Source organism: Lampris incognitus, chromosome 3 (genome assembly GCF_029633865.1).
Source record: "Lampris incognitus isolate fLamInc1 chromosome 3, fLamInc1.hap2, whole genome shotgun sequence".
Classification (NCBI taxonomy): Eukaryota; Metazoa; Chordata; class Actinopteri; order Lampriformes; family Lampridae; genus Lampris; species Lampris incognitus.
Window position 1 is genome coordinate 100,183,394 of NC_079213.1, and position 23,018 is coordinate 100,206,411.

Genomic DNA, 23,018 nt, shown 5'->3' on the forward strand with positions numbered 1-23,018 from the left:
CGGCAATTTCTTCTTATGCTCTCCGTTTAGAGAGAAGGCTGCTATTCTCCCTCAGATAAAATGGAAAACCAACGAGACAGTCGGCGTCTTGTGTGAAAGCGACGAGGTCAACTCAGTACAAAAGGGAACTGAGTCCAAGCAAGTGTGTCTGGCTTCTTCTGGGACACACTCATTTGAAATACACCACAATCACATGTTATTAAGTAGGAGACGTAGCTAACAGCCTATTGCTTGGCTTTTGCAAAGCAAAAAGTAACCAGTTTTAACAGCTTTGGGGGGCTCATGTCCTGTCTGGTTCCATAAACCTGACAAACCGGGAGGCCTGTTAGCGTCTGAAACACACATGGAAGAAAACGCCTCCCTGTCTGGTAAACACTGTGATGGCCTTTAGACTAACTTAGAAAAGCTGACTAATGCTGTGTGCACGGAAGGAGAAAGAGGACAAAAATAGTTTCTTCCTGAATCACAACGCAGGGCACCGTCCCTTTCCACGCCACGTTTCGCCTCCTCTTTCTGAGGTTGAGTTATCAATGACAAACCCAGCTGACAACATTAGACGTCAAGTTAGAACACGTAAAAAATGATGGAAGTTTTTTTTTTCTTTTATGGGATTTTTCCCACCTTTTTCTCCCCAATTGTACTTACTTGGCCAATTACCTCATTTTCTGAACTGTCCCAGTCGGTGCTCCACCCCCTCTGCTGATCTGGGGAGGGCTGCAGACTACCACATGCCTCCTCCGGTACATGTGGAGTCGCCAGCTGCTTCTTTTCACCTGACAGTGAGGAGTTTCACCAGGTGGACGTAGCGCATGGGAGGATCACGCTATACCCCCCAGTTCTCCCTCCCCCCGAACAGGTGCCCCGACCGACCAGAGGAGGTGCTAGTGCAGCGACTAGGACACATATCCACATCCGGCCTCCCACCCGTAGACACGGCCAAATGTGTCTGTAGGGACGCTTAAACAAGCCAGAGGTAACACGGGGATTTGAACCGGCGATCCCCGTGTTGGTAGGCAATGGAATAGACTGCTACGTCGCCTGGACGCCCTAAGATGATGTAAGATTAAGGCAAATCGGAAGCATGGGCTACTAAAAAAACAGTTACAACCCTTACACTAATTTACATTTGTAAGGAATGATTATATTATCTCAGCTAATCGATCAAACTAAATGCAACAATAAATTCTGCCAAATCCTGTTTCTTCTATTAAAACTCCTGAAATCTCAGTTTTGTTCGTTGCATTAGAGCCACTTATTCATGGTCCTCTATTGTGTCTGCAGTTCCAGTCCTTTTCTTTTCTTTTCTATTGGTTCTTATCGTTTTACAAATGCTCTTTGTGTCTTGGTAAGAGCTTTGAAGATTGAGTGCTCTGTAAATGGAGATGATGGTTGTTTGATGAAGAGCCACTTCGAACAAAACAGGCAGAACTTCCTGACGGTTGCCAGGATCAAAAAGACCAAATAAATAAATGTAACGTTACAGCTGGTTAACATCTGGATATATTATTCAGGAATCAGAAACACTTTATTTTATTTTATTTGGCTGAGGGAAACGATATTTTATTTCATGTACTTCCATACATGAATGAAACGAAATGTCGTTTCCCCCAGCCCAGAGCACTGCAACACAGACAAAAATACATGCCCGAAAAACTACAAGAACTTCAAGAACACACATACTAACACATTTCTCTAATCTAACACATATATCCAAGCTAAAAAAAAAAAACTAAAAAAAAACATCACTGTCCAAGGGAATGAACGCCAGCCAACATGACTGTCAGAACTACTGGTCTGCATGGGCAAGCAGTTAGCTTAGCCTGCCCTGCTTCCACATCCTGTCAGATCGCCCTCAGTGCTTCCTCCTCGGACGCAGCTCCAGCAGGGGCCGTGGTCCTTAGGTCCACTGGATGCAGCAGACCAGGCTCCCCCAGCCAATCCAATGCCAGCTCTCCCAGCCAGACACCCCCCCACACACCTCCCCACACTCCGCACGACGACACCAAAAACACCACAGTCAACGCCAGGCGAGGCAGCCACCAGACTGCCCTCGATGTTATCAGACCAGCAGTTAGCTAGTCCTGTCAGACTGCCCTCGGTGTTACCTCCTCGGTTGCAGCTCCAGGCAGGGCCGTGATCCCTGAGCCCACAGGACGCAGCAAACCCAGCTCTACCAGCTGATCCAGTGCCAGCTCTCCCAGCCATCAAACGAAGACAAAACTTAAACGCAGACGTGGACAAAGACACTGCATGGACGGTACTGGGTAAGGCCGCTGCAAACATGAATTCGCCCTGCCATCTTCCCACACTGGTAATGGGTGAGGGCGCTCTTTATCTTATTGATATCTTATTGATATTGTGACATGAGACTAGATGTGTAGTGGGATTGTGGTTGTGGTAATATGGTGATATAACTTAAATGCTGTCATTCCCTGTTCTTAAAGGCTGCATTACAGTAAACTGAGACATACTCAATGAAGATGTCTCTACCTGCTTGGTCATCATATCCACATTAACTAATGATCATTTATTACTGTTGTGTAAACATTTTATGAAAGCACCGATAATCATCCACTAAAGAGCATCGCATTATCACTATTAAGGTATTCAGTAAGAAACGTTCTGATATTCGATTTTGTCACCATTGCTATGTAACGCTGACAACTTGTAATAGATTTTATGAGCTAACATGTTAGCCAAGCAAACACAGTTCAAAGCCCCCCCCCCCCCCCATACATCCTCCTCCAGGCTGCAAAGCTAATTCAGCACACACAGCAGAACTGTGAGGCAGTGCTTTGTTAACATAATCCAATGAAACCCTATCCACCTTATTCCTAACTCCCATGATACCTCGCACGAATTATGGGCATGACTTCCGCTTTGTTACACCACTGAATCGGAACCGGTGTTTGTGAGCAACCGCAAAATAACAAATCAATATGTGGGAATAAAGCCTGTTAACCCTGAAACACAAGAGTTTTGTCATACCTCTGCCTTTTATGATCGATGGATGGGAGGATGACATGAAAAAGTGGCCTCGGATAACATACAGTAACATATTTAGCTACTTTATCGAGTCTGTTGCAACAGACAGTGAGGTGAGGAAAAATCTTAAAAGTGCCAAAGCGTATCAATATCTCCTCAGCAAATAGGCTGGATGCGTTTGTTTTTTTTGGGGGGGGGGGATTTTAGCCCCTTTTTCTCCCCAATTTTATCTTGCCAATTACCCCACTCTTTCCGAGCCATCCCAGTCGCTGCTCCACCCCCTGTGCCGATCCAGGGAGGGCTGCAGACTACCACATGCCTCCTACGATACATGTGGATTTGCCAGCCGCTTCTTTTCACCTGAAAGTGGGGAGTTTCACCAGGGGGACGTAGCGCGTGGGAGGATCACGCTATTTCCCCCCAGTTCCTCCTCCCCCCCGAACAGGCGCCCCGACCAACCAGAGGAGGTGCTAGTGCAGTGACCAGGAGACATACCCACATCCAGCTTCCCACCCGCAGGCACGGCCAATTGTGTCTGTAGGGACGCCCGACCAAGCCGGAGATAACACGGGGGATTCGAACAGGCAATCCCCATGTTGGTAGGCAACGGAATAGACTGCCACACTACCTGGACGACTCCAAAGAAACCATTCTAACAACATTTCCATTAGCGAACGTGTTAGTGTGGAATGGATCCAACCCATGTTCATGTCTGGATTTTTGGTACTATTTGATAACCACACTAAACCCAGCCAGATTATGGGAGGGACTTACTGACATCGGTAATCAACGATTGGTTATAAATTCAAGTCACATCCTGTGACGCCACATCTGATATGATGATATCCTGTGATGCCATTATTACATCCTGCACTGATCCTACAGCATGTGCTTAAATCACAACCTGCAGCCGTTGGCCTTTTTCCATCAGAAAACAAAACTAGACTGAAATGTCGGGATTTGTGCCACAGTCAGTGGAGGAGAAATTTCACATGTGCATAACGTAGACGGACGCTGATGCATCATAACATCATTTGACGTAGTAGTTGTTTTTCTGTGGGACTTCCTGGTCCTGTTTCTTGCATCAACACGAATGGAAACATAAATGAAAACCATGCACACGACTTCTTGCCGGCAGGGCGTCAGGTGCAGTGACGTCAATACGGCCTCAGGACAAAAATGGGAAAAAAATACTTATTGCTCGGGATCCTAGAAGAATGAGTGGTGAAAAAATGCCAATTGACACAATATCATGATGGAATCAAAGGGCGACAGTTTTACAACGGGCACAATCAGCCATTTTAGAGTCGGACGTGGGCATTTCTGTAAGGAAATGTGTACCTAGCTGTGAACTTTGGAGTGTCTCGGAGGAGCTGAAGAAGACAAAGCCAAAATGCAAACTGCTACCTCAAGCACTTCTCATCAGTCTAGGGTTGAAAGCAGGAAGCTGTCATATATTTTCTCCTCAGAAGCATAAAACCATCCCAAAACTTCACCCAGTCAAATTATTTATGCCTGAAGTTTCTTAGAACTAAACCTGAACTCAAAAATGCATTTTTTAAAATATATCAGCTTTTTTTTTCTTGCCCAGAATGTAAAAAACATAACAAAACTGTGGATTCTGTGAAGACTGTGATTCCAAACTCATCTTTCGTCTTTTACCTCGGCGCGAAACGAAGAAAACATCGTTCTTCAGACTAAAAGTATCTTTCTGGACCTTTTCTAATCTCAGTTGGCAAAAGCTTTGTCAAGTCAGATCCAAATTACTCATCATGCATTTCTAAGAACTTAAAAAAATCAAAAAAAGGGGCGTCCGGGTGGCATGGCAAACCTATTCCATTGCCTACCAACACAGGGCTCGCCAGACCAAGCCGGTGTTGCCTCCGGCTTGGTCAGGCGTCCCTACATTGGCCATGTCTACAGGTGGGAAGCCGGATGTAGGTATGTGTCCTGGTTGCTGCACTAGCGCCTCCTCTGGTTGGTTGGGGTGCCTGTGTGTTGTTTTTGGTTTTTTTTTGGAGGGGGGGGGGCTGGAGGAATAGCATGATTCTCCCACGCGCTATGTCCCCCTGGTGAAACTCCTCATCGTCAGGTGAAAAGAAGCAGCTGGCGACTCCACATGTATCGGAGGAGGCATGTGATAGTCTGCAGCCCTCCCCGGATCAGTGGGGGGGGGGGGGGTGCAGCAGCCACCAGGACAGCTTGGAAAAGTGGGGTAATTGGCCAAGTAGGGAGAAAAAGGGGGAAATAAAAACAAAAATACAAAAAAACTCCCAATGTTCAAAAATAATTTGTTTCATTGATGCGCTAAAACTCAGTATCACATGAACAAGAACGCAGAGAAAAATGGGTCTTCCAGTGTTTCCCAATCCAGTCCTCAAAGACCCCCTATCCTTAAGATTTTCATTGTAACCCTGCATAGGCAGCCCTGTTTGTACTTACCCAACCAATCATCTCACAGCTCTTAATTATGCAAGGTGTGCAACATCTTAATAATTCATTGCTGATTGGTTGAATAACTACAAACCAGTACCTATTCAGGGTTGCAAAGAAAATCTGCAGGATAGGGGGGCCTTGAGGACTGGGTTGGGAAACACTGTACAGTCTACATTTGTTTCTTGTGTGGTCTGGACCCGGGGTGGCTAAAAAGAGGTACGAATCCCACATCTGCATCTCCAGGACAAAGCAAAGACATCAAAACCAAAGGAGGAGGGAGGAGAAGAGGAGGAAGAAGAGGAGGAAGGAGAGGAGCAAGAGGAGGGCGAGGGAGAGGAGGAGGGAGAGGGAGTGTTTCTGACATTAGGAGCTACCGCTAGCAGTCCTGCTTTAATTGCTCTGCTGTGAACGTCACCTCAAACCTGAGATCAGATTTCAGGTTTCTGGTGTCCTGGGTTCTGTTTTCTGTCCAATCCTCATTCAAGTGAGGGATAGACAGAACTACAGAGGTCCAAACTTCACACAATGATGTCTCATCTCAACACAGAAACACATTTTGAGAAAAATAACACATCTGTGTTAAAAAAATTAAACTAAAATTATGCCATCTGAGCAGGAAAAGTACAATTATACAACCTAACTTTACAATTTTCCATGACTTTAATATTTCCAGGACATTCGGTCAGTTCATTTTTCCAGGTGTTATGCATGGTAACCCGCCCCCCCCTTCCCCCCTCTCAGCACTGCTTCCTGGCACCATGTGGAGGCAGTAGCTTGCAGGAATGTGCACCGGCATCTGCTGATCCATCTGCCCCCACCATCCCCCTTGCTGTTATCTCTCGCTCTCTCTCTCTTGCTCTCTCTCTTGCTCTCTCTCTCTCACACACACACACACACACACACACACACACACACACACACACACACACACACACACACACACACACACAGTTTTCATACAAACAGTGAATGTCGAACTTCTTTTTTTTTTTGGGACCCCCCCCTTTTCTCCCCAATTGTATCCGGACAATTAACCCACTCTTCTGAGCCATCCCAGTTGTTGCTCCACCCCCTCTGCTGATCCGGGGGAGGGCTGCAGACTACCACATGTCTCCGCCAATACATGTGGAGTCGCCAGCCATTCTTTTACCTGACAGTGAGGAATTTCACCAGGGGACGTACTGCGTGGGAGGATCACGCTATTCCCCCCAGTTCCTCCTCCCCACTCGAACAGGCACCCCGACCAACTGCGCTAGTGCAGCGACCAGGACACACACCCACATCCGGCTTCCCACCCACAGACATGGCCAATTGTGTCTGTAGGGACGCCCAACCAAGCCCGGTTTAACACAGGGATTCAAACCGGCGATCTCCGTGTTGGTAGGCAATGGAATAGACTGCTACGCCACCTGGACGCCCCCTGAATGTCGACCTTCTTGTGAAAAAGCTAACTGCCCCCTCGAGAACACTTAAAGCCTCACTGTTCTCACTGTATCTAGTCTGATGGGAGGTCATGGGGGGTGGGGCATTATTCTGATACCCCGTGATGTCTGTCTGTCTTTCTTACTCATCTGTCGGTCTCCATAGCTGATGGCCTCGGCAAGCGGACTCCATCCCTGAGCATTCTTCACCTTCACTGGTGCATTGTGGGCCAGCAGCAAGTGGGCACACTCTGAGAGAGACATACATACATACAGACAGACAGACAGACAGGGATGGAAAGCGAGACAGACAGACAAAGTAATAAGGTTAATTAACAGTTACTAATTAATTCCAATGTCTTTGCTAATTGTCAAATCATCAATTGTTGATCTGACTGAGATTCCTGCATACTATGATGAAATGGAAAAAGCAGAGAAAATCCACTATGAGGTAACGAATGTACACCAAAATTGTGGCTAAGTATCTTAAAGTCCGATGACAGTCAAGGACCCACATCTGAGACCTGGATATCCACCAAACAAAAACCAAAGTGCTTTTATTGCTCTTCCTCTTTTGTCATCGCTCAGGCCTCCGGAGAGCTGGAACTGACGAGTCAACAAACCACGTCTCCAGCGAGCCTCTCCCTCCATCAGCCAGCTGCTGCCATGGCGACAACACATCAGCATTTACAGTCAAACGCTGCTCCTCCATCAGACGGACAGAAAAAGCGCCGAGGAATTTTAATTCCAATTTAAACTCCGGGCCGACACTGTGCCCGTGTCAGGACAGAAACAAGCTCTGATTCTGTGTTGGACTCTCCTTCCCCAGGGAACCCGGCACCCACAATGAAAAGTCTGCTCGCTCCCGCTGGCTTTACTTGTGTCTTCGCTGCAGATTTTGGCTATTTGACAAAGATTTCACGAAAAAAAAAAAAGAGAAGTCATCAAACCTTTTTCTACAGCATGTTTTGATACAAAATGTGTCCCATTGTGGTGAATACCGATCTGAACATATATTTGAAGGGATTCACTTGCCGATGCCATGATGAACGTTGGAATAGTCTAAAGCAGTTACATTGCATATTGTGACGGGAAAGTTAAAACACACATTCTGCTTTTACTTACAAATTAGATAACGACATATTCCACTGAGCTTAGATAACAGACCGATTCATAGACCGTAAAACTTCATGGATCTTAGTTAGGGCGTCTGGGTAGCGTAGCGATCTATTCCGTTGCCTGCCAACACGGGGATCGCTGGATCGAATCCCCGCGTTACCTCCAGCTTGGTCAGGCATACCGACAGACAAAATTGGCCATGTTTATGGGTGGGAAGCCAGATGTGGGTATGTATCCTGGTGACTGCACTAGCGCCTCCTCTGGTCAGTCGGGGCGTCTGTTCGGCGGGGGGGGGCGACTGGGGGGAATAGCGTGATCCTCCCACATGCTACATCCCCCTGGTGAAACTCCTCATTGCCGGGTGAAAAGAAGCGGCTGGTGACTCCAAATGTATTGGAGGAGGTGTGTCGTAGTCTGCCTCCCCGGATCAGCAGAGGGGGTGGAGCAGCGACCGGGATGGCTCGGAAGAGCGGGGTAATTGGCTGGATACAATTGGGGAGAAAAAAATCCAGAAAAAAAAAGACCTTAGTTTTTCTACCTCGTCATGGTCGTGGTCTTCATTAAGTATGTCTACCCACAGGTACTCGTATGATATGATATACGATACGATACGATACGTCCAACCTTTCTGAGAGGAAAACAAAATGATGGACTAGTTAAGCCCATAACACACCAGTACATTTTAGTGTCCTTTTTTTTGAGGGGGGATTTTTTTTCCCACCTTTTTCTCCCCAATTGTACTTAGCCAATTACCCCACTCTTCAGAGCCATCCCGGTCGCTGCTCCACCCCCTCTGCTGATCTGGGGAGGGCTGCAGACTACCACATATCTCCTCCGATATACATGTGGACTCACCAGCCACTTCTTTTCACCTGACAGAGGGGAGTTTCACCAGGGGGCTGTAGCATATGGGAGGATCATGCTATTCCCCCCAGTTCCCCTTCCCCCCCGAACAGGTGCCCCGACCGACCAGAGGAGGCGCTAGTGCAGCGACCAGGACACACACCCACATCCGGCTTCCCGCCCGCAGACACGGCCAATTGTGTCTGTAGGGCCGCCCGACCAAGCTGGAGGTAACACGGGGATTCAAACCGGCGATCCCTGTGTTGGCAGGCAACGGAATAGACTGCTATGCTACCTGGACTTCCCGATCTTAGTTTTTCTACCTCAGAGTGCCGTCTTCACATGCTTGTTTTTCTGAAGACTGCAAGACTAATTCTGTTTGTGCAAACTCGTTTGGCTGTTCTATAAACTTGAACCTTTTCATGAACTTGAAACTTAAGCCAGTTACCATGGAGGGATAGGAATAGTTGATGGAAACAGAAACAATGGAACCAGAGTTAACCAAAGGTTCAAATGTCTATCATTAGTATTCATCCTTTAACTACTTTATTTTCCACCTTTACTTAATCACTAAAGCACCATGAAAAATAATCTCATTTTTTCCAAGGGAGACTTTTCTGACAACAGCATTAAAACTGCACAGCAGTGTAAGAGGGATAAGATGCTTGCAGTCCATAGAAAAATCAAATGTTCTGATATAGCTAAAGCTACAATCCTGATGATGGCTGGTTTTGCTTCATTTACTGAGACTTAAAGTGTTGTTGCAGTTTTGGTTGACAGCTCCAAATCTGTCTTCATTTAGCTGCTATGGTAAAGACATAAAATGCCATGCGCTCTATCATTTCTCGTTTCATTTTAATGGGGTACAGCAACAAAAGTGTTAGTGAAGAGGAATAGCTATTTTATTGAACTCACCAGCAATAAACAGTATCATGAGACAAAAACAAGACATGTTTGCACGTAAATCTTCGGGACTGTAATTCTAAAAGTTCCTTTCATTCATTCATCTTTAGCTGCTTCGCCAGGGTTGGGTCATGGTGGCAGCAAGCTAAGTAGGGCACTCCAGATGTCCCTCTCCCCAGCAACGCCCTCCAGCTCCTCCTGGGGGATCCCAAGGTCTTCCCAGGCCAGATTGGTCCTCCAGCGAGTTCTGGGTCTACCCCAGGGTCTCCTCCTAGTTGGACGTGCCCAGAAAACCTCCAAAGGAAGGCGCCCAGGAGGCATCCTAATCAGATGCTCGAACCACCTCAACTGGCTCTACTCCGAGCTCCTCACCCTATCTCTAAGGCTGAGCCCAGACACCATACGGAAGAAACTCATTTCAGCCACTTGTATTCGTGATCTCACCTTTTCAGTCCCTACCCAAAGCTCATGACCATAGGTGAAGGTTGGAACGAAGACTGACTGGTAAATTGAGAACTTTGCCCTCCGGCTCAGCTCCCTCTTACCACAACGGTCCGGTACAACGTCCACATTACTGCTGATGCTGCACCAATCCGATTTTAAAGACTCCATGAAATTAAATAAGAATTTTCATTCTTTTTAGCTCTTTTATCTGTACTTAATTTACGCATATCTAACATTATGTTCTATTCTTAAAAATACATCTTCTCATGAACCTGAACTCATTATCAGTGATGTAACCTTGGGTCATTGGGTGTTTCGGGTCTTTCAGTTTCAAACACCCTCGCCCAGGTGACCATGCCATGGTTGATCAGGCCATGGCTTCTGTTCAGGTGGCCCTCGCGAGGCTTTCTCAGCTGCTTTGGTGGTGTTCTTGATGGATCTGCTCTTTGCCTTTACAGGGCAGCAGAGTTTAATTCATATTTCAAACATATTTTGAAGGGTTCTGTGTTTTTATTTTAGGGAGTTGTCTCTGTTACATTTTGTTACATTGTATCACCATGTGAATAAAACATTGCTTTCTTTTACAGTAGTTTCACTTTACTTTGTAAATTGTAATGTCTTACTTAGTAATACTGCAAAACATACATGGTAAAAGTATGTGTTCATTGCATGGGAAAGGAAATAATCTATTACATATTAAATGGTAAGAGCCTGGTAATACCATTGAAAAAAGGCTTCCTTTTACAGTACAGTTTTAGCTTACTGAGTAAATTGTCATGTTTTATTTAGTAACATTGTGAAATGGTACAAGTTTGAGTTGATTGCATGGAAAAGGGAATAATCTATTATATGGTAAGAGCCTGGTAACACCATGGAAACTAACAAGGTTTCCTTTTACAGTACAGTTTCAGCTTACTTACTGAGTATGACAATAGAGGAAAACTTCCTGTGGAGGTTGTTACCAAGTAAGTATTGATGTAATTTATCAAAGGAAAGAAAAACTATTCCATAGTTTCTAAGGCAAATCTAATAAGCCCTTTATAAATGGGTGTAGCCATGAACAATAACTATATAAATAAAAGTAGTTTATTGAAAAGTGCTATCTTAATGAAAGTACCATCTTAATTTCTAGATAGTGCATAATTAAACTAGAGCTGTTACCAACATAAACCTTGGATTACTCCTATTGTAACTTGAATTGATATGTAATAGAGGATGTGTTTTTAAGAATAGGTTGCCTACTTTCCTAGGAAGTACGCAATTACATCTGCGTTATTACTAATTTAAACCGGTCACAACTACACGGATTCTCTGGCATACTCCTGGTGAGAACCATCTGGCCCCAGCCTTTTTGTTTCAATCTCTGGTCTCATCTGGTTTTATTATCCAGCCATCCATCCATTATCCAAGCTGCTTATCCGAAGTCAGATCGCAGGATGCTGGAGCCTATCCAAGCAGTCACTGGGCTCTTTTTTTCTTTCAGTCATTGGTTTTATTATTTTAAGTTCATCTAACAAATGCCTTCAAAATCAAGTCAAATCGTGAGCAACTCGAAGTGGTTTTAGCTGATCTGTCCTGAACTGTCCTGGCTGCCCCAAACAACCCCACGAAGATCCTACTCGCCAACAGAATAATACTGAACAGCAACAGATCACCGGTGCTTGCTCCTTGCAGTGGGCCCAGTAATTTGGGCCCTTGCTGGTAGGTTTCACTCCCTGTGAACTCCCCGAAAGCTACAATCAAATCACCTTTGAGGTGGGCTCCGATTTTGGAGCCCATGCCTGTACATAGCCATCTTTAGCCCATCTGTTAATATCCGCTAGCCATATGCTATTAGCTTGCCATACTAAACAGATAACAGTTACACCTTTTACTGCATCCATCTTGTTCAGAGAACTGCGGAACTGGAGAGAAGAATTTCCACCCTCTATCAGATCAGGAAGCAGAAAAAATCGTGGACACTATCATTACCTTCTGCCCTGCACAAGACAACACCACCACTACTGGAGAGATGGACTCCAGCATTCCCCTCTCCATCGATGATGGGGCTGCTGCCCCAATTTCTCCTCCATCTGCTGCTGCTGATCCCTGCATCCAGCTCGGTGTGAAGTCCAAAGCCCAAACAAATTCCACTCCATCCCATCCTGAGCTTTGATCCTGGCTCCTGTAAGAAGAATGGAAGGCATAACTTCTATGTTCCCCCGTCACATGAAATCCAACTGAGAAATAACATCCTCGATCTCCATGACTTTCCTCCACTGACTGCTAACCCCAGTCTTTTAATCTCCACTGACACCAGTCTTCCTTCACCTCCCATGCCAACATATCAGTCTCTCCACTCATTTATCACTCTGGGACTCAATTGGTGTTTTGCTGGACCTGGACAATCTTCTCGCCCCACTCCTCGTCGTTCCAACCCACAGTTTACTCCTGCACCTCTGGACTCTTCTCTCCCTCCTGCCCCCACCGCTGTCCACTCCTCACATCTTCTTCTTCTTCTTCTTCTTTCAGCTTCTTCCCTGTTCCTCGGGGGTTGCTTAAGTGGATTTTATAGTTTCCATCGGTACCTTGTGAGGGCAGAGCACCAATTGCGGATTGTTGTTAACCCAGGCCTCAACCAATCCGGCATGGAGCCTCAACCGATCTGGTATGGTCTTGTCAATCCGCATAATGATTTGGCAAAGTTTTACATTAGATGCCCTTCCTAACACAATCACTAACCTTATGGACGGGGGCACAGGTAAAGCACTGGATGCCATCCGAGTATTCATGGACTAGCGCCCATGTCTGTCGCCGGGTCCACTCCTCACACCTCACCTCTTCTTATTGGGAGAAATGTTCCATCACTCATCCAAATGACCTCTTCGGTCTCAACTGACTGCAGGTATCCCCACCCTTATAAACAGCATAGTTGCATAACAACCTAACCAACGATCGGTTTCAAATGCAAACTGCCACGACCATTAATTGGAGTGGCCATGTGTACTATTCGCCAAGGATTGAGAAATAGTTGCAATCACAGAATTGTAAGATGGCGTCAGATGTACTCTTAGCCCCCCTCCCAGTTAGGGATGGTCATTCCCTTTTCAAATAGATGGCCTCTTTGACATAATACCTCTGACTGCTACTCCTCACTGCTCGTCACTGCCAGCTGTTTCTGGCTTCGGCCTTCGTGAGATCAATGACTGCTATTAATTGTCTTACCATCTCTTCTCTATATTCTCTGCCTTAACTGCTTCATTTATCCTACTGATTTCGCTACTTTCTGCACTTAGTTCACTTGTTGCTAGATTCTCTGGTTTTCTTTCTCAAATGACTCTTTTGTGTTTAGTAGGCAGCCTTTCGTTCCTAGTTTCTTTACTAGCTTCGAGCTTAGCCTAGCTTAGCAGTTAGTTCTATTGCAATTGCAGTCAAAGCAGCCTCATTAAAACGATGCTGTGTGGTGACTGTTCCACAGTTACAGATAGGTTGTCTCTATTAGAGAAACATATCCGTGAGTTAGAGCAGCTTCTTTCAGCTAGGATTACGTTAGACGTGACGGGCACTCCAGACAGCCTTAACCCCAGGCCTGACCACAAGTTGTTAGCACTAGTTCAGCCTCGTCGGCAGATGCGGCACAGTCTGCCTCTGTTTACCGGCGTGGGAAGGATTGCAAGAGCAAGACATTGGTCATGTGGCCTGGTCTATAGTCATCTCTCCCAACTTAAAACCGGTTTTTGCCCCTCACCAGTCCTGTTGGTAGTCCTACTGGTCAGCGTGCCTCTCCTGCTCCTGTCGACAGAGTAAAGCAATGCACGCTAGCGATAGGAGACTCCATTACCTGTAACATTAGATTTAGCATTGCCAGCCTTGGTTCACTGTTTACCCTGGGCCAGAGTCTCACACATAGAGGACAACCTTAGGGTGCTGGCATTATGGCGGGAGAAACAGGGAGCCGAGGCACACAGCACCACTACTTTCAGCAACACTGTTATTCATCCATCCATCAGCCAAACCGCTATCCTTACTCAGGGTCACGGGGATGCTGGAGCCTATCACAGCCGTCATTGGATGGCAGGCGGGGAAACACCCTGGACAGGCCGCCAGTCCAGCACAGGGCTCACACACACACACACACACACACACACACACACACACACACACACACACACACACACACACACACACACACACACACACACACCTAGGGACAATTTAGTACGGCCGATTCACCTGACCTACATGTCTTTGGACTGTGGAAGGAAACCAGAGCACCTGGAGAAAACCCACACAGACAAGGAGAGAACATGCAAACTCCACACAGAAGACGATCCGAAACGACCCCTAAAGTTGGACTACCCTGGGGCTCGAACCCAGGACCTTCTTGCTGTGAGGCGGCCACGCTAACCACTGCGTCACCATGCCGCCATTTGTTATTCATGTCGGCACCAATAATGCTAGGATGAAGCTATCAGAGATCGCAAAAGTCAGTCAAGTCAGGACGTTTGAGTTTTGCCAGAAAGATGTGTCAGCATCAATTAATTGTCTGGTCCCTTACCCGTGCGGGGTAATGATGAGACGTAGAGTAGGCCCACCGCAATGAACTGCTGGCTGGTTCATTACTGTAATGAGCAGGGATTTGGCTTTGTTGATAACTGGCCTTCTTTTAGAGGCTGCCCTTAACTGCTGAAAGTTGACGGCATTCACCCTACTGGGGATGGCGCTGGTCTTTTGTCTTTTGTCTGTCTACGTTTAGTTTGACACTAGCCAACTTATAATTCCACAGGTTGCAGGTGATTAGAGAGTCTGCTAGGTTTAAATCTAGTGTGGATGTGAAGTCAACTAGTTTAGTTAATATGTTTAGCCAGGGAATTTTTCATAGTGTAAATTATCAGACTGACAGCTTGGTCTATAACAGTGAGACCATCTCCCTATCCTGCTGTATTGTTCCCAAGCTCTCCTCTCCTAAATGTGTGAATCACAATAATCTACCACTGGTGGGATGAAATGTGCAACAAAGTACCTAATAATATACAGAACCAAACATCTAATGTTATAAAAAGTGTGACCACATATCATCCAAAGTGTACGTCTTCAAAATTGTCAACTAATAATACAAGGTGTCTAATTCCAATAAATATTTCATCTATTGGTATTGCTAAACTTCTGCTTACTACTGATCACTTCAACAAGACTCTTAAATTTGGTTTCATAAATATCAGATCACTGTCTACCAAAGTCTTATTAATAAATGATCTGATTCTTGAACATAGTTTTGATATGACTGGATTATGTGAAACATGGCTGAAACCAAATGTTTTTCTTTCCCTTAAATGAAGCTCCCCCACCTGACTATACTTATGCCCATGTAACTTGGGCAAATAAACAAGGTGGGGGGGGGTCGCCTTAATATATAAGTATATTTTCAATTTAACTTCTAAACGTGAATCTAAATTCCAATCTTTTTGGGGCTCTTATTCTAAAGTCCATCTCCAACCCAGCCACTGAGGATGCACAAGCCAGTGCATTCTTAGCGCTGGCCCCAAGCCCAGATAAATGGGGAGGGTTGCATCAGGAAGGGCATCAGGTGTAAAACCTTTGCCAAATCAAATATGCGGATCATAGATTACACATACCTGTAGAGGCATGGAGGCGTTTAGGAGATGGTAGTTGAGTTTTTAACTTGATTGTTTAACACAATCTTGGAAAGTGAGAGGATGCCTGAGGAGTGGAGAAGAAGCATACTGGTACCGATTTTCAAGAATAAAGGTGATGTGCAGAACTATAGCAACTACAGAGGTATAAAAGTTGATCAGCCACAGCATGATGATATGGGAAAGAGTAGTGGAAGCTAGGTTAAGAGGAGAAGTGACGATTAGCGAGCAGCAGTATGCTTTCATGCCACGAAAGAGCACTACAGATGTGATGTTTGTTTTGAGAATGTTGATGGAGAAGTATAGAGAAGGCCAGAAGGAGTTACATTGTGTCTTTGTGGATTTAGAGAATGCATATGACAGGGTGCCTAGAGAGGAGGTGTGGTATTGTATGAGGAAGTCAGCTGAGACTGAAGAGGTCACTTGGATGAGTGATGACAATTATTGAGCATGCATCAAAATACAGCTAAAGCCACTTAAAGACACTTTATTTTTGGCATTGTACAGGTTACATTGAAATTTGACTTCTGCATTTAACCCATTCCTATTGTATAGGAGCAGTGGGCAGCAGTAGCACCTAGGGACCAGCTCCAGTTCTTCTTTCCATTGCCTTGCTCAGGGGCACAGACATGAGTATTAACCTTAACATGCATGTCTTTTTGATGGTGGGAGGAAACCGGAGCACCCAGAGAATACCCACGCAGACACAGGGAGAACATGTAAGCTCCACACAGAAAGGACCTGGGACGGCCTGGGGTTCGAACCCAGGGCCTTCTTGCTGTGAGGCAACAGTGCTAACCACTGGGCCACCGTGCCGCTCAATTAAATGTGGTACATAAATAAAACTGCCTTAAACTGCCTTACTTAGTTGAGTTGACGGGTAATAGTGGAGGTTTTTCTTAGTATTTCAGCTGTAGTTTCTCTGTATTTACCTACTTATTTACGGTGGTAATTTTCCAATAACACACTATATTTAACCTAGATTTACTGGGTAAATACTTAGTAATTAGGGGACTGCAAAAGGAAGGGTTACCATTAATTAAAATGACGGCCCTCAAAACAACTCTAAGCAGCTGGGCAGAGGCAGTGGCGTTCCTCCGTGAGGCGGGTGGGTCGATGTGTAGTGATAGCATTTCACATATGAAGCCCAGGCTTAGCCGGACCGGCAAGGGGCCGCAGCTAAGTGGCTATCTAGGCCAGTAACTTAATGGGGCACAAATTCTTGTTTCATCACTGATGTATGACCAGAGACTTCAGTGGATAAATATTTAGGCTAACAAAAGCCACATGGGTGTCCCTATTTTGTCAAACAATACCGTCTTTCTTCCATCACAGGCTTTTGGGCCAGTGCCATTAACCGATCAGTTGTCTGAACAAATTCAAAATGGTGACAGCGCTCCTCAAACTTGTTGCTGGCACCAAACATGGCAGAGTGTGCTATTAAAAACCCTGCTTCCAGTTCCAACCCCAGGCTGGTGTCTGTTTGGTAAACTGCCGTTAATGACGATGATGTGGCACAAAAACAACAAATAATTACCATCTTTCACTTTCAAAATGATAATATCCCTCAGGTATGCTAGGAAAATTAGGCATCATGGAGGATAAAGATGTTGTAATCTTCATATGTGAAGAAGACATGAATGATGCGATGTCTTGGAAAATAAACCAAAAAAAACAATATCCTTTACTTCTGAAGTTTACTTCTGGATCTTCTCCATATATACACACACATATATATATATATATATATATATATATATATATATATATATATATATATATATATATATATATATATTCTGATTCTGAATTGATGCGGATGGTGGTCTGACAGGATGCAGAAGTGGAGCAGGCTATGCTAATTGCTAGCCCATGCAGACCAGCAGTTCCAATAACACTGAGGGCGGTCTGGCGGCGGCCTCGCCTAGCATTGAATGTGTTTTTGGTCTCGTCGTGTGGAGTGTGGGGAGGTGTGTTGAAGGTGTGTGGCTGGGAGAGCTGGCATTGGATCGGCTGGGGGAGCCTGGTCTGCTACTGCCTGGAGCTGCACCCGAGGAGGTAACACCGAGGGTTGGTCTGACAGGACGCGGAAGCGGGGCAGGCTAAGCTAACTGCTAGCCCATGCAGACTGGCAGTTCTGATAACACTGAGCGCGGTCTGGCGGCGGCCTCGCCTAGCGTTGAATGTGTTTTTGGTGTCATCGTGTGTCGTGTGGGGAGGTGTGTCAAAGGTGTCTGGCTGGGAGAGCTGGCATTGGATCGGCTGGGGGAGCCTGGTCTGCTGCTGTCTGGTCTGCTGCTGCCTGGAGCTGCGCCCAAGGAGGAAACAGAGGGCGGTCTGACAGGACGCGGAAGCGGGGCAGGCGAAGCTCACTGCTAGCCCATGCAGACTGGCAGTTCTGGCAGTCATCCTGGTGTTCCCTCTCTTGGACAGTGATTTTTTTTTGGCTATATTGGATATGATATACCTGTCCAGGGTGTCTCCCTGCCTGACGCCCAATGACTGCTGGGATAGGCTCCAGCATCTCCGCGACCCTGAGAGCAGGATAAGCGGTTTGGATAATGGATGGATATGATATATGTGTTTTTGTAGTTTTTTTTGTAGTTTGGATATATGTGTTCTTGTAGTTTGGATGTGTTTCTGTCTTTGTGTTGCACTGCTGTGGGCTGGGGAAAATGATATTTCGTTTCATTTCATGTGCGCAGATGCATGGAATGAAATGACAAATAAATGTCCCCGATTCTTGAGATATATATATATATATATATATATATGTGTGTGTGTGTGTGTGTGTGTGTGTGTGTGTATGTCCACAGGATGTTGCAATGAAACCTTCGATGTAGGTTTACCTAACCAGTGGTAATAGCAACAGTGAGGCTACAAATAGTTACAGCAAGGTGACCCTCACTCTCGTCAGTGAGGAGCCCCATACCAGCCAGAGCCAGGCAGCCCACACTAGCCAGACTCAAGAGACACATGAGAGTGTCCCTCCTCAGGTATCCCCCTCTGTGTCATCAAAGACGTAGGGGGGACAGAGGTGACTGTCACATGATGTCCTTTGAACGGGAGGTGTTGAGTGCCATAAGGCAATGTACTGTGCTGCAGAGGACTTGGACAAAATGTTCCTCCGCAGCCTACTGTACCAGCTACAGTCCCTGACCCCAAGGAGGAAGAAGGCGGTGAAACTTAAAATTCAGCAAATTATTTTTGAGGCCCAATGTAGTCAACATGAGGAAGAGGCACAGCTGACCAGCCAGTAACTTGGAAGCCTACATTGTGTTATTTGTTTGGCATTTGAATAAAAAAACTTAAGTTCAAACATAAATGCGTCATTCCTTTTCAGTTATTTAAAATGAAAACGTTTGTCTTACACTATTTACTAGAAGTGAAGCTGAATATGTATGTTGGTGGGGCCGCGGCAGCTTTATCTTCTTGAAGACATTTGCAGTTGTGGTTAACAACATTCTCTCATGATTAAATTTCAAAGGTGACATCAATATACATATATATATACAGCTGATGATTGCTTATGGCATGAAACAGGCTTGTACTGTTACTGTCTCATAAAGAATTTACTTGACTCACTGGATTTTATATATATATATAAACGTAGCACAAAAAGTAAGGAAATTTGTGTTTGGTAGATTATTTTTGTTGTAACAATGCTTCTTGGCAACAAATTTTATATCAGGCACATGATTGTCAGCACCTGGGGTACCAGAAGCTCAGAACAAGAGTCAATACCAACAGCAAAATAAGCTATTTGGCATTGGCAGAGAAGATTTGGTAAATTTTTCATGGGCGCAACCCACATACTCAGCTCTGCTGCTCAGCCCACAAATGCATGTTCCTTATAAATGTGGCACCATTTAAAAGGGAAATAAACAGGCTTTCCAAGGGTATAAGATTTATTGCCAAGAATCATTGTTACAACAAAGAAATAATCTACCAAACACAAATTTCCTTACTTTTTGTGCTAAGTATATATATATATATATATATATATATATATACACACACACACACACACACACACACACACACACATATATTGATATATACAAATATATGGATGGATGGATAGATGGATGGACATCTAATTCTGTGTTTTAGAAGACAGTAAATTATTCATATCTCCGGTGCAGGTACAAAGGACTGAAAAAGGACAATTTAAATCACCATAAAGAGGTTGCCTGACAAAGTCACATTAGGGATAGCCTACATATAACTGTGTTAATGTTGTGTAAACTATGGTAAATTATTGTATTATGATATTGACCTTTCGACTGAACTTTTAAGCTAAAAACTTTTGAGATGGGTGGAAACAATGCTGCTTTTTATCTAATGTGGGTGGCACTCAAAAGGGCCATTTTGTAGTATGCAGGGGACTGCCCCCCCAGCAGACAAGTAGTCATGAGGAGTTAGCACTGAATTGTGGTATAAAACGGGTTTGAATCACCACAACCATGAGAGGTCCTTGATCGTACAGTAATAACTGTGCACAAAATTATTAGGCAAGAAAAACCAGTGTTTTTCTTGCCATTATAAGACGTTTGCACAGCATCCGTTGATATAACAGGAAATGGGGGGGGGGGGGTAAGTGTGCAATGCTCAAGCTAAAAAAATCTAGCTAATAAAAACATTTTGTCTGTCAGTCAGTGGATGCGAAACCTCCTAGGTGGACTCTCACACGAATGTGACCAAGTCAAATATGAACTTTACTTTCTAAAAAGAAAAGGTTTGCTGAAGGCTTCCGGGTAGTGTGACAGTCTATTCCGTTGCCTACCAACACGGGGATCGTCGGATCGAATCCCCGTGTTACCTCCGGCTTGGTTGGGCGTCTCTACAGACACAATTGGCCATGTCTGCGGGTGGGAAGCCGGATGTGGGTATGTGTCCTGGTCGCTGCACTAGCGCATCCTCTGGTCGGTCAGGGCACCTGTTCAGAGGTGGGGGGGGGGGGTAGTGTGATCCTCCCACACGCTACATCCTCCTGATAAAACTCCTCACTGTCAGGTAAAAAGAAGTGGCTGGTGACTCCGCATGTATCGGAGGAGGCATGTGGTAGTCTGCAGCCCTACCCGGATTGGCAGAGGGGGTGGAGCAGCGACCGGGATGGCTCAGAAGAGTGGGGTAATTGGCTGGATACAATTGGGGAGAAAAAGAGAAAAAAAAAACGTGTGTCTGTGCGCATGTATATACATAACTTTGTTAAAAGAAACACTCAATGGTAGGGAAAGTACTCAACAAATAAGGAGCAAAATAATCCAGTGAGTCGAAGTAAATTCTTTATGAGACAGTACAAGCCTGTTTCATGCCATAAGCAATCATCATCCGTCTTATACACACACACACACACACACACACACACACACACACACATACAAACACACGTATATATATATAGGCTAATTTTAAGCAGTGCATTCCGCAAAGTATCCCTGAATCCCCTCATTTGAATCAAATAGGAAATAGCCATCTCAATACATTTACATTTGACCTGGAAGTCATTAGCCACGGCACACTGTCTGATTCCTCTCGATGGACAGCCATGACAGTATTGATGAAACAGTGTGATGTGTGTGTGTGTGTGTGTGTGTGTGTGTGTGTGGGACTCGAGTAAACCAAACGATCACTGGCAGAGGAGAGAGGAGTGTTGGGATGCCCTCACACTACACTACGTGCACCGACTGCAGATGGGGCACATGTCAGGAGGCTCCCCAGGCTGTGGAGTCACACATGCACACATGCACACACAGCCTATTCTATCTGAACCTGGTCCCCCCCCAAAGTGGGGTCCTCATTCACTTCCTCGCCATTCATCATGTTGTCTGCCACTCCATCGCAGGAGAGGAGAAGAGGATACACTAACAGTCAGTAAGTACTGCAGGGCTCCCGGTAGAGCAGGGCCATAAATCAATAATAAATCAATATAATATTCAATATTTTCTGGGATTTTCGTTTTTGTTTTTCAATATTAACATATAGCTTAGCTTTTAGCTGCTGTGGTTAATTTGCGAATTAACCAAAATTTCTTGAAACAGTTCCAGTCTGCAACAGTTTAAGCCACTTAAAGTGGTCGCCTCACAGCAAGAAGGTCCTGGGTTCGAGCCCCGAAGAAGTCCAACCTTGGGGGTTGTCCCGGGTCGTCCTCTGTGTGGAGTTTGCATGTTCTCCCCGTGTCTGCGTGGGTTTTCTCGAGGTGCTCTGGTTTCCTCCCGCAGTCCAAAGACATGTAGGTCAGGTGAATTGATCGTACTAAATTGTTCCTAGGTGTGAATGTGTGTGGGCCCTGTGATGGCCTGTCAGCCTGTCCAGGGTGTCTCCCCACCTGCCGGCCAATGACTGCTGGGATAGGCTCCAGCATCCCTGCGACCCTAAGAGCAGGATAAGCGGTTCGGATAATGGATGGATTCTTACAATGAATGTGTTCTCTGCATGTAACCCATCCTATTGTATAGCAGCAGTGGGCAGCTGCAGGACCCAGGGACCAACTCCAGTTCTTCTTTCCATTGCCTTGCTCAGGGGCACAGGCAGGAGTATTAACCCTAACATGCATGTGTTTTTGACAGTGGGATGAAACCGAAGCACACGGAGGAAACCCACGCAGACAACATGCAAACGTCACATGGAAAGGACCTGCAATGGCCGGGGGTTCGAACCCAGGACCCTCTTGCTTTGAGGCAACAGTGCTAACCACTGCGCCACCGTGCCGCCATACTGAATTCATTAAAATGATGGTTAAGCTGTAAAAGAGCAACAGCTTTAACATTTCGAAGTATAAATGATGCATTTTAATAATAGCTGCAGCAATGACAGTTTTAATTTTCTTTACCTTCCACGTATTTGAAATACTGGCTTTTTAATTTTAGATTGTTTTATTTTAATTTGTATACCTTTATTCTAAATCACAGAAAGGTGAATCAGTTCATCTGCATACAATGTTTATTGAGAGAAACATTTCATCACTCATCTAAGTACCGCTTCAGTCTCACCTGACTGCAGGTCTCCCCACCCTTATAAACAATACTGTGGCATAACGACCCAAAACAATATGTGTCTTTGTGTTATTCCATCTCGACACTGAAAAAAATAAACTACGCAATAAAAATGTTTTAATCTGCAGACTGTGTACTTGCTGGTTATTTGATGTTAAAACAAATCTTTTGTCGGGGTGTCCGGGTAGTGTAGCAGTCTATTCCATTGCCTACCAACAAGGGGATCGCCGGTTCGA

At 45.3% G+C, this 23,018-nt stretch overlaps 1 protein-coding gene across 1 annotated transcript in view; it reads right to left on the reverse strand.

The window, feature by feature from the left end:
* Positions 1-23,018, reverse strand: part of LOC130109253 (ankyrin repeat domain-containing protein 13C-like) — a 90,348-nt gene that overhangs the window by 56,193 nt on the left and 11,137 nt on the right. The window contains 1 exon segment of the mRNA XM_056276052.1: positions 6,989-7,093. Coding sequence (XP_056132027.1) covers positions 6,989-7,093 — 105 coding nt within the window.